The following is a 15968-nucleotide window of genomic DNA, read 5'->3' on the forward strand; positions in this document are numbered from 1 at the left end:
GATGGATAGAACTAGGGCGAGGCAAAGGAAGTGATTATGCTCTCCCAGATTCCAGCACTCTGTAATACAGCCTGGAGATGTTTGCCAAAATTTCAAACGTTATTTTAACTGTTATTTAAAAAGCCAGTTCTGTTCCAGAGTAATTTAGGAGGCACGTGGTATGGGTTTTGCAGGAGACTTGCTCCTAAACAGTTCCGGTGGCAGCAGCAGTGAGATGGAATCGGTTAGGTTGGAGCTGCAGTGGTAATTGTGATTCACACTTGCCGCCTGTTTTTACGGTGGCTCGTCAGCCCCTCACCCATCCACTTCCTGGTTTCATCAGAGGCAGGGTAACACCCGGTCATTCAGCATCCCTCCAGCTCCTGGAGCAGAACACCTCTGCTCTTGTTTAAGGGGTAGAGGAGCTACGGCTGGGAAGGGACTCTGGTGGCCCTGCCCGGTGACTTGACCAGTAGCTGGCCGACTTTGGGCAAGATTCTCTCTCCGAGCTTTATTTTCCTGATCTATAAAAGGAGGTTGACTTGCTGTTCTTTGGGGTTTGTTTTATTTCTCTCAAGATTCCATGGTCCTGATTTAGGAATTCTTGGTAGCATGCCTTGTGTTAAAATGTGCTCAGTGAGTATCTTTTGAGTTTAATTGACTCCACATGCAGATGTAAACATTTGTTCTCCTGGGATATGTACCTGGGAAAGAGAAGCAGATGGGATTGTGAAGAGACAGCCTAGTCTTAGCTGTATTACTCATTTATTTTAGACAGTTTGTTGCAGAATAACTATTTTTATCATTTGCTTTTTTGGCTGTCTAATTAAAGCCTTCTGACTAGAATATAGATAAATAACAATATAAATTGTATGTATTTTAGCTTCTAGTGGGATGTGGTTCTTGTCCAACCAGCAGATGCAAAATTTTTAATGTCTGACCTAGGTATTATCCTTTTTCAGAAACAGTGTGAGATAATAAATCTGGCATCTGAGAAAGTAAAATAATTTCTTCCCTTATTGTATTCTCTTCTCACTTTTTCTTTCCTCTTTGACCAGCTAACTTGGAGCAATGTGGAGCAAGATGGAGCATACCAATCCAACAGACGAGATTTTAAAAAACTTTATTTGGAAAAATTTCAAACTGACAGAAATCTGGCAAAGAGAGAGTAGTGCCAGGAACACTCTTAACACTCTTTCTACAAACTCAGCTTTTGTTAACATTTTGCCGTATTTGCTTTATTATTTGCATTTACTCTGTGTGTATCTAGTATATATGTGTATATATGCATATACATACACACACATGATATTTTCTGAATCATTTGAGAGTAAGTTGCCTGTGTCATGTCCACTGCCCCAATATAGTGTATTTCCTAATAGAAATATTCTCTTACATAACCACGGTGCAGCTGTCAGCTTTAATTTAACATCGATTCAGTAGTTTTATCTGGTCTACCATCTGTATTCCAATTTTGTCAGTTTGCCAAATTAAGTTCTTTATAGCATTTTTCCCCCCCTCCAGTGCAGTATCTAGTCTAGAATCAGGTATGAGTTACTTGTGATGACTCTGTGGTTTTCTTTAGATTTGCTGGACATTTTTGAAACCAGTGCACCTGTCCATTCGTAGCTAATTGGTGCCTCTTGTTTTTATAGCTCGTCCAGTAGTACAGGGATAAGGTTTTCCGGACATAAAACACACTGTCTTTTGGGTACGAGATGTTTCCTCTGATTGGTCCCCGTGGGGACAGAGTACACTGCTTTGACTTCTCGTGACCGCGGTGGGACCAGTGGGCTTCCTGGCCCAGACGCTGGGCTGTCATACTGCTCCTCACTCCCGGTCCTCAGCTGTCAACAGAGCCTTTTGTTCATGGAAGAAACAGAATCTGACTGGGCACTTTCTGCAGACCCAAGAAATACTGGGACCGGGAGAGGGGGATGTCTTGCCGTTGATCAACTTTATGGTAGATTTAGACTAAAGCAGAAAGGTGCCTTTTAACGGTTAGAAATATGTTTAGATGTAGCCGCAGTATATGTTTTAATCAAATATTAAGTATCTGCATGATGATCTCATACAAAGTTATGTCTGTAGTTACTCTCAAAGGGCAAATGTCATTCAGTTTAAGCTGTAGGCGAGACAGCCAGGAGCCTTTGTGGGCACATGTATAACTTCAGTAGTTAGCTGCAGACACGTGTTCATAGAGTTGTGATAAGTACATCTGCCTGGGCTTTGTTTTCCCAGAACATGGTGTGGTGCTCCCTGTATTTCCATCAGTAGAATATATGTCCCGCTCCCCCCCAACCCCTGCCATGCAACTTTTGTATATAAATTACTTCACTATGTATCTGTTACCTCAGCATTCAGCAGCCCGTGTGTTAGACTTTGAAGATTCAACTGGTTTCACCAGTTTGCTTTTAGAGAAATAAAATAGGTTTTCTAGTTCACCATGGTTTGTTTAGTCTGTGTCTCAATCTGCAGACACTGTCCTGTAAAAAACAAAGAGCAGTGATGGGAAGGGTGAGAAGTCTTGTTCTGCGTGCCCTTCTCCTGCCTGGGTCTTCCCTGGTGTGCTTCCTGGCGTTTTGAACTGCCTGCAGGACGGGATGGATGGATGGATGTCACATTGATTTCCATTGTGTGTTATTTTAAGCTTCGTATTTCATCTCATGTTTATATGCAGGCCTAAAGGCCAAGGAGATTTTCCCTCATCAGTTTTCTTTGCACTGGTGAAGGGTGCAGGGAAGAATGTGAATTTTCTTTTGAGAGTTTAGACATCCGTGGTAATCCTTTTAGCTTCCAGAGTTTACATGAGGTTGAATTTCTTTGCTAATGAAATCTCTTATTAACACACCAGGTGTCTTTTGCATACTTTTTATTTTTAACCTTGGTCAGCAGTTAATATAGAATCACTTTTCTCCAGAACCTTCTTTAGATAGAAGCAACTGGAGTAGTAAAATGTTCTGGATCTGCAGTAGGAGTCTTTGAGCTCAGACTCTGCTGCATGCTTGCCCTCATATTTAGGTTTACTATCAAGGAAGCATCAGCCTGAGTACAGAAGGCTCATGTGATTCACCTCATTGAAGAACAGACAAAATGTAGCTCTTGGCAAAGGTGATGAAAAGCTTGATTAACAACCTTCTTTTAAAGAAAGAGTAATTTTTTTTTTTTCCCAGTACCAATTTTATAAAAAGGTTATGCTTTACAGAGGGGTGTTCTAGAGGCACTTAGGTAAAACATTGCAGATTTATCAGGATTTGAGAAAACTGTCATCTAGGTGTCTTGTCTTAGGAGACAAAGCACAGTTTTATCCATTATCAGTCTCAGTGTTTTTACGATAAATTGTTAGCAATCTCCTGGTTTTCAGAACCTAATCATTGGGTGCTTGTGAGCAAAAGTCATTATGATCAGAGCTCTTCAAAGGGGGAAATTAAAGCACAGTTTTATGTATCTTGAATTTGGAAGAATTACCATTATTCCTGAGAAACAAAAACTGATATCAACAGTCTACTTGTTCCTTTTACTCTCCTGAATTCGGTCTGTAAGATATTTGAGTGCCAGTCCATACTGGCTTCCCTGTGGCTCAGATGGTAAAGAATCTGGCTGCAATGCGGGAAACCCAGATTCTGTCCCTGGGTTGAGAAGATCCCCTGGAGAAGGAATGGCAACCCACTCCAGGACTCTTGCCTGGTGAATCCCACAGACAGAGGAGCCTGGTGGTCTACAGTCCACGGGGTCGGAGACGACTCAGCGACTGACACTACTACTGCAACCGTGCCGGCTGTTACAGCAAGTAGGAACGTATTGGGCAGAATCTCTTTCCAGACAGTTTATGTTCTCATTAGAGGAAGAGGCCTGGCATCTATGAATTATTAACAGGTAGAGATGTGACTTCACCTCCTTCCTTTATTCCTGGCATTATGTTTACTACATGCTTTACACAGATTATTTTCTTTAATCCTCAGAACAACCCCATGAGTTAGGTTTTCTTATTATTCCCAGTTGTGCGTAAGAGGAGAAAGAGTGACAGGTTAAATAACTAGGCCGAGGTGGAGGTGTGTTCTGATTTGAACCCGAGGAACCCGACACCAGAGCTTGTGCTCTTTAATGGTTCCATTCTGAAGTGAGCAGAGAACACTGCCGTGGGCAAAATTCTGTGATACCGCTTACAAGGAAATACAGAAGATGAAAACAAGGGAGGGATCTGTACTGAAAACTTCATAAGAAATTTCATGAAGGTTGAACTGTGAATTGCTGTGCGTACGTGCTAAGTTGTGCGTACGTGCTAAGTTGCTTCAGTTTTCTCTGGCCCTGTGTGACCCTATGGACTGTAGCCTGTCAGCCTCGTCTGTCCATGGGATTCTCCAGGCAAGAATACTAGAGAGGGTTGCCATGCCCCTCTTCAGGGATCTTCCTGACCCAGAGATCCTACTCGAGTCTCTTATATCTCCTGCATTGGCAGGTGAGTTCTTCACCACTAGCGCCACCTGACCAAGGAGCAAATGCAGGGTGGGAATAGCTGTTTGTTCTGGAGACCATGAGTGTTCAGACCAGAGTGACGGCTTACTGTGCTGAGTAACAGTGAATCAGGCATAGGCATGCTTTCCTCCTAGTAAACGTCTGCATTCTTCAAATCCCCAAGGATTTTGTCATCTCTGTGAAGCTTTCCTTGTGTCTCTCAGAGTTCTGTTTGGGCTCCTAAAGCTATTTATCCATATGTCACTACTGTAGGATATAAAGCATCATATTCTACATCTCCCCGCCACCCCCACCGGCCCCATAGTCTCTACCCTCGCCCCCCGCCCCGCCTGGGCTCCCTAGGCCATCTCCAGTTCTTGGAAGTCAAGGACAGTCTTTTGTATCTCAAGGACCTAATGCAGTATTCGTTACTTAGTGAATATTGAGATTGTTTCTTGAAGAGTTAACTGAACATCTCAGTTGGTCCAGATATAAAGTCTCTTGAAAGCTAGATTTAGGTTAACTGGGGCAGAAAATGGCTATTTAGAAGCATTTATCTGGTAGTGAAGTACAGATGGAATTGGAATTGGGAAAGCTGACATCAGGATGACTAGGTAAAAAGTTCCACTAATCTAGGCAGGAGGGGGTTAGGGCCTGGTAGAAGTGGAAGTGGGGAAGAGTCAGAAGATTTCAAATTATGTGGACCTTCCCCTTCTCTCAATTTTTTTTGTAAGTTGTTAGGTAATTGTGAGTCTTGGTTGACTTAATAAATAAATCAGTCATATAGTCTCTGAATTGCTAGACCATGAGCAGTGCCATAAAAAAGCAGATAAAGTTAAGGCAGGAACAGTTGAAAGCTCCACTTGGCAGATTTTAACTCTTTCTGGGACAGAAAAGATTTTTTTAGATATGTACATAGGTCTCCACGAGTGTATTATGAGCCACATTTAATTCACCATCCTGTATAAATTTGCTATTGAGGGAAGTCTAAGGGAAATACAGACTTATGGAATTGTAACTTTCTGTTGTCATCCTTGCAGCTTTGAGGAGAAATAGGTGATGATTCTTAGGAATTTAGGAGTCTCACGCTCAGACTTCATCTCTGGGTCCCCAGACTGCTCTTAATAATTGTGCTATTAGAGGAAAAAACACAGTTTCTAAAATCAGAGTCTGCAGACACCAACCTGAATGTTAAAAATAAGTATTCCTTTTAAGTTTCAAGACTTGTGTGTATGTACTTACCAAGTGCATGAAGCAGTCATCCTTTTATAACTTTCAGGTCGAGAAAATAGAATATTACCAGCATCCCAGAATCCCTCCTCCCCAAAGGCTAATAATCACTCTTCTGATTATAGGGCTTCCCAGGTGGCTCAGTGGTAAAGAACCTGCCTGCTAATGCAGGAGACGCAGTAGACATGGGTTCGATCCCTGGGTTGGGAAGATCCCCTGGAGGAGCAAATGGCAACCCACTCCAGTATTCTTGCCTGGAAAATTCCATGGACAGAGAAGCCTGGCAGGCTATCGTTGATGGGGTCGCAGAGTCGGACGCGACTGAGCACGCATGCATTCTGTAACACCATGGATTTGTTTTGCTCATTTTTAAAAGTTAGCATAAAACAAATAATGAAGGTTGGATGCATCTTGGCTTCTTTCATTCAGCTTTGTTTGTGAAACTCACCCATGTTGTTGTATGAAGCAATATTCATTCGTTTCTACTGTTATAACATCTTCCTGATGAATAAACCACAACTTATCAATCCCACTAGTGGTGGACATCGGGTTCTTTGGACTCTTTGGATATTATGAATAGTGGTATTGTGAACATTTGTGTACATTTCGTGGGGTACAAATTTCTGTTGGCTATATTGTCAAGGAGTAGAATTACAGGGTCATAAAGTATGCATGTGTTCATTTTCCAAAATGGTTATACCGGTTTATAGTCCCACCAGCAGCATCTTCAGCACTACCTGTTACTGTCTTTTAAACTTTAGCCGTTTTAATAGATTTGTGGCATTATATTGTTTTTAATTTACATTTCTATGATGACTAATGAGGTTGAGTACTTGTTCTATGTATCAGCTTTTGGAGTATCCTCTTTTATAACTGTTAGCCTGTTGAAAAAAATTGAGTCATTTATCTTTTCCTGATTGATTTGTAGCAGTTATTTTATGCTGTTACCCATATTGATGATATCTTTTTCCATTTTGTGGCTTTGTTTTACACTCTCTTGATGGTGCCATTTGATGACCATTTCCATTTACCAGTCTTTTTCTTTGTGTTTAGTGTTTTCAACAGTTTTTTCCCTACCCCGGGGTCATGAGGATGATCTATATTTTCTAGAAGCTTTATTGTTTTACCTCTTATATTTTATACCTGCATGTAACTGAAATTTTATTGTGTGTGGAATGTGCCTTGCTTGGTTTTTAGCTGACCTCGTTTTTTTGTTCTGTTAAGATCTGGGTCTTAAATTGTGTCCAGGATGGGAAGCAGTCAGGTGTGTCTGAATTCTGAATGTTCTTCGTCGGTTAATCAGTGCAGTGCTTGAATAGCCTTTGGGAATTGAAACCTCTCTTCCTAGCACATCAGGGTGCTTAGTTTTATTTCTTTGTCCTTTTATTACTTGAAAGTGTAGTCTCATATGCTTCAGATCAGATCAGATCAGTTGCTCAGTCGTGTGCGACTCTTTGCGACCCCATGAATCGCAGCACGCCAGGCCTCCCTGTCCCTCACCAACTCCCGGAGTTCACCCAGACTCACATCCATCGAGTCAGTGATGCCATCCAGCCATCTCATCCTCTGTCGTCCCCTTCTCCTCCTGCCCCCAATCTCTCCCAGCATCAGAGTCTTTTCCAATGAGTCAGCTCTTCACATGAGGTGGCCAGAGTACTGGAGTTTCAGCTTTAGCATTATTCCTTCCAAAGAAATCCCAGGGCTGATCTCCTTCAGAATGGACTGGTTGGATCTCCTTGCAGTCCAAGGGACTCTCAAGAATCTTCTCCAACACCACAGTTCAAAAGCATCAATTCTTTGGCACTCAGCCTTCTTCACAGTCCAACTCTCACATCCGTATATGACCACAGGAAAAACCATAGCCTTGACTAGGTGAACCTTTGTTGGCAAAGTAATGTCTCTGCTTTTGAATATGCTGTCTGGGTTGGTCATGACTTTCCTTCCAAGGAGTAAGCGTCTTTTAATTTCATGGCTGCAGTCACCATCTGCAGTGATTTTGGAGCCCAGAAAAATAAAGTCTGACACGGTTTCCACTGTTTCCCCATCTATTTCCCATGAAGTGGTGGGACCGGATGCCATGATCTTCGTTTTCTGAATGTTGAGCTTTAAGCCAACTTTTTCATTCTCCACTTTCACTTTCATCAAGAGGCTTTTGAGTTCCTCTTCACTAATTTCTTAACCCATTGCTGTCTGAATTCTGGCTTCACCACCTGCTTAAAACAACTGGCAAGGGGTCCACTGGCCATCTTGCCAGTTAGGGATAGGTCTCCAATATCCCTTCAATCATTTGCAGGTCTTGAATGTTATCCTTTATATCTCTGTTCTGACTGTGTGACCCTAGTAAAGTCTCAACCTCCTTTCCTTCCCCTCAAAATAGTTGCGTTTTGAAATCCAGTTAGAAAAGCCCCACTAAATTAAATATGTTTGGGACAAACCCCTTAGGGCATGAATCTCCAGTTTCACAGGAGGCCTGAATACTTATGTTGTTTTGCTTTGGTCTGCTTTCATTTGGTATCTGGGACTAAATAAAAACGATAGCAGGCATACTGGGAATTAGATAGCTCCTAGGAGTTTACCCAGCAGCTTAACATGGAGCGTTTCATTTGATCCCCTTAACACTCTGTAGAGTAGGTATCCCTTTTGCAGTTAGAAAAGTGATTGAAAATGCAGGCAGCACGTTATTTGTCCTTGTTGAGAAATTCCCGGTGACGGCACTGGGTTACTAGGTTTTGGAGGTTTCCGTTTTCATATAGCGACCGTCATTAGATAAGAAGCACATGCTATGGTTTGGTGGGTGCTCATCTTTCCCCTTTCTGTGGGAGTGTTAGCTTCTTGGGTTGGAGCTGTGAGGAGGGTGGGTGTGATGGGACTGGAGTGGAGACAGAGATGGATTTTCTGTGGAGGCAGAAACTTGCTTCAGCAGCCTTTGATATATGGCCAGTGATTGTCAAGTTTATGAACTTCTGCCTCAAGAACCCATCTGAAATAAACCTTGACAGCCGGAATGTGATGAGTTCAAGTTTTTTCTAGTCTACGCTGGTGTGGTTCACTGTAAGAATAAGTTGTGGAGGGATTCCCTGGTGGTCCAGTGGTTAAGACTCCACGCTTCCACTGCAGGAGGCCCAGGTTTTATCCCTGGTAAAGACCCCACAAGCTGCATGCTTCGGCCAAAAAGTAAAGAATCACTTGTGAAGCAGGTGTGACTTGAAGATGTGTCTTTAGTGTTCAGGAACTTATTTTGGCTCCGGAAAACTATTGATTTATTTTAGCTAAATAGCTGGCTTTTTTTAGTTCAAGAAATATGTCTTGATTTATGGTTATTTTTTTTTTTTTTTGCCAAAAAGTTACTTTAACATAGATTTTCCTTTGGTTCTTTCAAATCTTCTCACAAACTTTTAAAAACAGAAAATCATTTTTTCAGATGAAATGGCACACCAAATTGATCTGTGAAGCAGACCAAAGCATTCTTTTATTTATATAAATTCATTTTGAAATTTGAATTTATAACACTTAGAAAATCTGCCAGTAAGAACAGCGAGGCCGTTTTGATCAGCACACACACACACACACACACACACACACACACACATTGCAGTCTTATTTTTGTTGCACATTCTGGTTATTTCTGTGTTAAAAAATTGTGTAGTTTAGAATTAAGCAGCTTGCAATCCAGTAATTTTTCTTGGTTGAACTGATGTATTGGTTTGAAAAAGGAATGGAGGGCTAATACTTACCGTGAAATTCAGATAAGAAAGCCCTTCAGATTCGCAAGTGCTGGAACTGTTGAGCAGTAGTCCATCACTCCACGTGTCAGAGTTGCGCTCTCACTGCATGGCTGTCACCATGCCCACAGCGCGGGAGGGACAGCTGTGCCTGGCACTGCTTGAACGTGGCCCCGTGTGCTGTACGGCGTGTTTACATGTGCTGGTTGGTGTAGATGGGCTGATACAGCCTGATTCAGCCTGTATCATTAGTACCAGTCCTAAGAAGTGCTGGTTCACCCACAGAAATGGCCCGAGTTCCTCAGTCTCCTCCAAAGCCAGTTACCAAGTAGAGGCCCCTGCTAATACTACAGTTTGATACATGACACATTTGAATGTGGACTTGTTTTAAATGCAGTTTTTAGACAAATATCTGTTTATTTGTTTGGCTGTGATGGGTCTTATTTGCGGCAGGCGGGATCTTCTGTCGTGGCGCACAGACTCTCTAGTTGTGATACAAGGGCTCCAGAGCCCATGGGCTCAGTAGTTGGCGACCCAAGGGCTGGCAGCAGAATCTTAGTTCCCTGACTAGGGATCAAACCTGTGTTCCCTGCATTGCAAGGTGTATTCTTTACCACTGGACCACCAGGAAAGTTCCCTTAAAATGCAGTTTTAATGGTCAGCTCTCACTCTGGAGGTAGTGGAGAGGATATGGGAAAGGTGGGTGGAAAGGAGGAAATTAATAGACGATTAAGAAATCAAAACTGCTGTAGTCTCCTGATCATCTCATGGTAGATTAATGCCAGTGAAGATTCACAAAGGGCCTGCCAGCTCTCACCTTGTCGTAGACTGGTTATGTGAGGAGTGTAGACTCAAGTTCATTGCTGTGCTTGATGTTCCTGCCTTCAGTAAGAGAAGAGGAAGTGGGTTTGGGGTTCCGCATGGAAAAGGGAGAGGAGGAGCCCTGGGGGAGCCTCGGGCCCCTCTCTTCTCATTCTCCACTGGAGTGGTTCAGTTGAGAGTAGGGCTCTCTGCGGGTCTGTAGTTGGGAGGTGCTCTTATTTTGAGTCCTTGCTCTGCTTGGCTCTTAGCTGCACCTTAATCTCTGTTGGCGGCTCATGTGAGATTGAGAGTTGAGGGATCATGTTTGGCTCCTGAAGTCCCTTTGAAAACCCCCAGAAATCCATGCGGCAGTTTGACGACAGTTGTTCTGAGTCAGAATATGGCCAGTAGTCTCTGGTGGCTCATATTACGGTAAAGAATCCACCTGCAATGAGGGAGACCCAGGTTTGAGTCCTGGGTCAGGAACATCCCCTGGAGAAGGGAATGGCTACCTACTCTAGTATTCTTGCCTGGAGAATTTCATGGACAGAGGAACATGGCGGGCTACAGTCCATGGAGTCTCAAAGAGTTGGACGCAACTGAGCAACTGTCACTAACACACGCAATTCAGACATGGGGCAGATATATTGTTGACGGATAGTCTATAAAGCACCCTAACCTCCCTGAATCTCTTCACTCTACCTGTTCAGTCTAAAATAAATCAGGGACTGTTAATTTGCTTTTAATATGTTTCCAGAATTAAATTTTAAATTATTGCTCCCTTTTTCCTAGGCATAAATAATTGAAAATTAATTGCACAGTAGTATGAATATATACAGTATTCTAAAGCTTTGGGCACTGAGCCAAGTGGGAAATTCCCTGCAATTTTTCTGGCTTATATCATGCATCTGAAGAATGTTGACAAGATGTTTTGAGGAAGTAAATTACTATGACTGTTGAATGTGACCTGGACGGAACTGAGGAGCATAGAACTGAAAATACAGTTGCTGATTTTTTTTTCAAATTCCTTTGTTAGGCATCTGAAGAAGCCTCTCTCAGGGCATTGGAAAGTCTGATGACAGAGTTTTTCCATGACTGTACAACCAATGAAAGGAAACGTGAGATAGGTAAGTGGAGTGTTGAATTGTAAAGAGTCATTTATAACGAACAGACCCCAGAGGGCAGGAAGGAGTTGGTACTCTCGACTGGTCAAGCCTGAATCTTTCCCCTTGAGTTCTGGCTTGTTTTTGCTCCAGTCCTGCTGGTCAGTGACTGGTGGGATCTATAAACCTAGCTGCAATGGATGTAGTCAGCAGAGCCCACTTTAATCCAGAATGATGGATTTTCTTTCCTTTGGCCATATGTGGAAACCCTTTCTCCTGCTTTGCTCTTGATTTCAGCAGTGTTGAACTTTTACAAGAAGTCTGTGACTTAATTAAAAAAAAATCTCATAAAAAGCATTAAAACAATCATACTTTTGGTGTGTAGAAGTCTAGCTGAAATCTTACCTAGTGCCCAGAGATCCTTTAACGGGTGTTACCTCCAGTTCTTGCTTTTTCCTTATCGCCACTGTTATTCCTCTCCTTCTGCAACTTTTGTTGAACAAAAGCTTCAAACAACAGAGAGATGTACGTATGATAACTTCAGGTCTTCTGGGAATCTCAGCGCCTTCTAGAACCTCTCTAAATTTTATATTCATCTACATGCACGATATTCATTAAAGCATGCTGTACATTAGAAGGGTATTCAAGTGTGAGATCTCTGCTTCAGAGCCATGCTGTACTTTGGTCCTAGAGTAGTCTTTCTCTCTGTGTCTCCAAGTCCTGAACTTGAAGATGAAAACTGTTTTTCCTGATCCAAACCGGCAGGCCTGCCCCTGCATGTCTGGCTGCTCTGCACTGACCTTCATTGCTTTCACTTCCTTGGAGGCCTTTTTCTGTGTCTGCAGGACTCTGTAGAGCCATTTCTCTGGCCCATGTGGCTTCTCTAAGTTATGTTAGCCAGCTCAGTGGTATGGCCGATTTCTGCCTTTGGTCCAAAGCTTGATTAGGGTTAGGATTTTCAGGTGGCCAGTCAGTGAAGCTTTGGCTGCAGCATCCTTTGAGCATCACATCAGCTCCTGGGAGATGCACCTTCTTATCGCTTTTCATTTTAAACGAGGTGGTCTCTTTTGGACCTCCCCTGTATATATATGCCTTTCTCCTCTAAGGGAGTGTGCTATAGGGAACCAGAGCATTTATCAGTGGGGGATACTGACAGAAGCTGGGCCCAGTGGATGGTCAGGCACCTGGCTCAGAAGACCCCCTTTGCTTGCTCCCCTAGGTTCCCTTATTACTCAGTTGTGTTGATGCAACTCCTGCTCCCAGAGTGAGCCCCTTATTAGTTTTATGCTACCAAAGTACCTTACAGTAAAAACATCATTGGTGATTTTTACCAAAGGAGGTGAAGGATCTTTCCCTTAAATCAATCTGTTATATATTCCAACACAGATTTCTCTGTAGTCCTGTTTTTAGCTTATAATGGACATGTTTTTGTTTTTCTCTTAAATTTCAGTTTGCAGTGCAAATGTTATTCATCTTCAGTGTTCATGCATTAAAAGTGGTATCATTTTAGCATGTTTGTATTCTAATCTGATTTTAAAGTAGTTTTAAATAACCAGATGCTACAAATGTCTAATTTAAATGCTGGCTAAAGGGAATCCGGGGGCTCAGTAACAGGCATGCCTTAGTTCAGTTCTCTTTGTACCTAGTCTCCGTAGCTTTATTTGAGTGTGTGGGCTGCAACCACTTCTTGCTTCTTTATTGATATCTTAGAATAAATTACAGTCTTTCCACGCTAGGTGGGGAAAAGGAGGGAGACCTTTTATTATAGGGGCCCCACCGATCCTCCACCAGAAATGTGTTATTAGTGCTCTAGAGACAGAGCTGATAGCAGGGAGCCTCTGGAGACAGATTGGTCATTTTTAAAAGTGGAGAAGGCTGAAGCATCAATGAGGAGCAGGGATTCACTTGGGCTTAGACTCAGCGGGTTAGGGATAGAGTCTAGAACAGAGCCCAGAGCTCCTCATTTCCAGTCAGAGGTTATTGTCTCTGGTTGGACTTCACCTCTGGGGTACATGGAAGGTTTGCCTGATTATTGTAAGAAGGCACCATACGCTTGCTTCTCTGGGATTTGTAATGAGACTGCCCTGGTGCATTTAGCCTCAGTGGTGGGGCGCTGGCAGAGCAGTGACTGTAGGATCAGGATGGACTGCTGTGCTTGCTGCTTTTCCAGGGGATTTTGAGAATCTCTCGGGATCATAGCCTTTGTATTTTTACCCACTTTGTGTTATATTTTATGACACACACAGCATAAAATATGACTTATGGGCAGCATGTCTCGAAGCACGGTGATAGACTCTTAATGGTGCTGTCTGTCCAGCAGCCTCAGGAGGAAGAAAACCATTTCCAAGTGATTTGAGGTAGACAGGGTTCCTGGAAACTCCCATGGTTGCTACTCTTTATTTACCGACTTCCAACTCTTTGGGTGGTGTTTTAAAATAAAACCAACTCACATGAAGGGAGTTAGCCATCTTGAATTCTCTTCCATTTTTTCCAGTCCTGTATTTATAACATTAGTCTTAATTTTTCTTTTCTTATTCTAGCTGTCATTGTGTGTGTGTAATTGTATGTAAGAATAGTGTTGAGTGAGTGGCGTGGATATATCTATCTTAATCTATCTTTCTATCTATCTAGATATATGTGTGTATAGCTGTACCCCAGAGGAAGTAAGTTACCAATCAGCCATCATTTATAAGGCAAAAATGATATTCTTACAGTTATCTATCCGCTCACTAGGTTAAGCACTTCAACAGTGAAAGTTTCTCTGCCTAAGAAAGTGTCCATAGCTAGGTTATTTATTGGTATTTTAGACTCAGTGTTCATGGTCACCTTAGGGTCAGAAAAATATTGTATGCTTTGTCCTTTCTATCTTAAAGAGTCAGCTGGATATTGTAGTTTTTTGTTTTTTTTGTTTTTTTTTGGTGTCATTGCTTTGTGTGGAGAGAGGCATTTAAAAAAATAATAGGACAACCCAGCCTTGTATTAATTTCATGTATTTTCATAGCTTTTTTTGTTGCTATTTAACTTTTCCAGAGGAACTTCTTAATAACTTTGCTCAGCAAATAGGAGCCTGGAGATTCTGCCTGTATTTTCTCTCCAGCACTAGGAACGACTATGTAATGATGTACAGTTTAACGGTTTTTGAGGTAAGTTGTCAGATACTTCTATACTATTCTGAAGAGTATTTTGTAGTCACATTGCCTTGTCCTTGGCGCTGGACTTCACTTTTGATGTGTACATGGTTGGGGAATAAGCGCAGGGACTTCTTCCCACGTGCTGCCTTTGTCAGGATTCTCTCTCCTTGATTCCAGAAGGTAAGATGGGGTAAGGTTGGGAGGTCTTCTGTCGTAACATATAATTTTCTCTTCCCTGTTATTATTTAAAAGAGATAATGAAAGAAAAGCAGTTTGGGAGGAGGAATGTTACCATTATACCATCCCAACCACAGAAATCTTCATTTATGTCGACTCTCTTCCAATCATTGTCTTCCAGTGCATACTTTTTAAAAAAAATGTAGTTATAGATCACATTGCTCATGCCACGTGCACTGGCCCCTCCCTCCCTGCACTTGCCTTTATGTGATGTTCCTGTAAGCGATCGCGCCTTTACTCACCAAACCGTTCTCCTGCCCCCACGCTACAGTTGTTTCTGCCGTTGTTTTTAACAGAGACAATAGTGTAATCGAAAGTTTTTGTACCTGCCCTTTTTTGTTTCCATTAGATTATGTTGCCAGTTTTCCCAGAAATGAAGTTGTTGTATCATAGAATTTGAATATTTTATTATTGTCATTGCCAAATTGCTCCAAGCCTTTGTTTGAAAGCCGAGTTTCTTGTTTGAGGGAGACAGCTGCTGTGGGATGAAAGTCAGTTTTTTCTGTGTTAGTTGCTAAGTCGTGTCCAACTCTTGCGACCCCATGGAGTGTAGCCTGTCAGGCTCCTCTTTCCGTGGGATTTCCCAGGCAAGAATACTTGAGTAGGTTGCCGTTTCTGGCTCCAGGGGATCTTCCCGACCCAGGGATTGAACTTGCGTCTCCTGCATTGGCAGGTGGATTCTTTCCCACTTAGCCAGCAGTAGATTGTTAACTTAAAAGACGTGTGCTTGTTTTTCAGAACCTGATCAATAAAATGTGGCTTGGGGTCCCATCTCAGGATAAGATGGAAATCCGTAGCTGCCTGCCCAAACTCCTCTTGGCTCACCACAAAACCTTACCTTACTTCATCCGGAATAAGCTCTGCAAAGTGATTGTTGACATTGGCCGTCAAGATTGGCCCATGTTCTACCATGACTTTTTTACTAACATTTTACAGGTAAGGAGATACTTAGGGAAACTTGATCTTGCAAATAATTTGTTTGTAGGAGTGATTCGTTTCTGTCTGGAAGAGGCATTTTAAGACTTTTTTAGACCTGCAGTGGTGAGGGCTCTGTGGGATTGATTAGCTCATTCCCTTAAGCTTTGTTCTCCAGATGGGTTGTACATTGGTGTAGTGGAGAAGGTGGGGGATGGGGAGCCCCAATTGCTGTGCTAACCTCTCGTGAAATTTTGTCCAGCAAATATTGGAAGCCCTGTTGGGTGCCGCTCTAGGTGTTGGGTGCCAGGATGAAGTTATAGTTTAGTGGGAAGATTGCTGTGCAAGTAATAATTACCCCACAATATGTAACGACAGCAGTGGAGTATGCAGAG

At 42.4% G+C, this 15968-nt stretch overlaps 1 protein-coding gene across 2 annotated transcripts in view; it reads left to right on the forward strand.

Annotated features, from left to right (window-relative positions):
- The window catches only part of XPO6 (exportin 6), a 107029-nt gene that overhangs the window by 25329 nt on the left and 65732 nt on the right, over positions 1-15968 (forward strand). For both annotated transcript variants that reach the window (XM_027528165.1, XM_027528164.1), the window contains exons 2-4: positions 11224-11314; positions 14321-14433; positions 15397-15594. In XM_027528165.1, coding sequence (XP_027383966.1) covers positions 11224-11314; positions 14321-14433; positions 15397-15594 — 402 coding nt within the window. The remainder of the gene's footprint in view (positions 1-11223; positions 11315-14320; positions 14434-15396; positions 15595-15968) is intronic.

This window comes from Bos indicus x Bos taurus, chromosome 25 (assembly GCF_003369695.1).
Source record: "Bos indicus x Bos taurus breed Angus x Brahman F1 hybrid chromosome 25, Bos_hybrid_MaternalHap_v2.0, whole genome shotgun sequence".
Classification (NCBI taxonomy): Eukaryota; Metazoa; Chordata; class Mammalia; order Artiodactyla; family Bovidae; genus Bos; species Bos indicus x Bos taurus.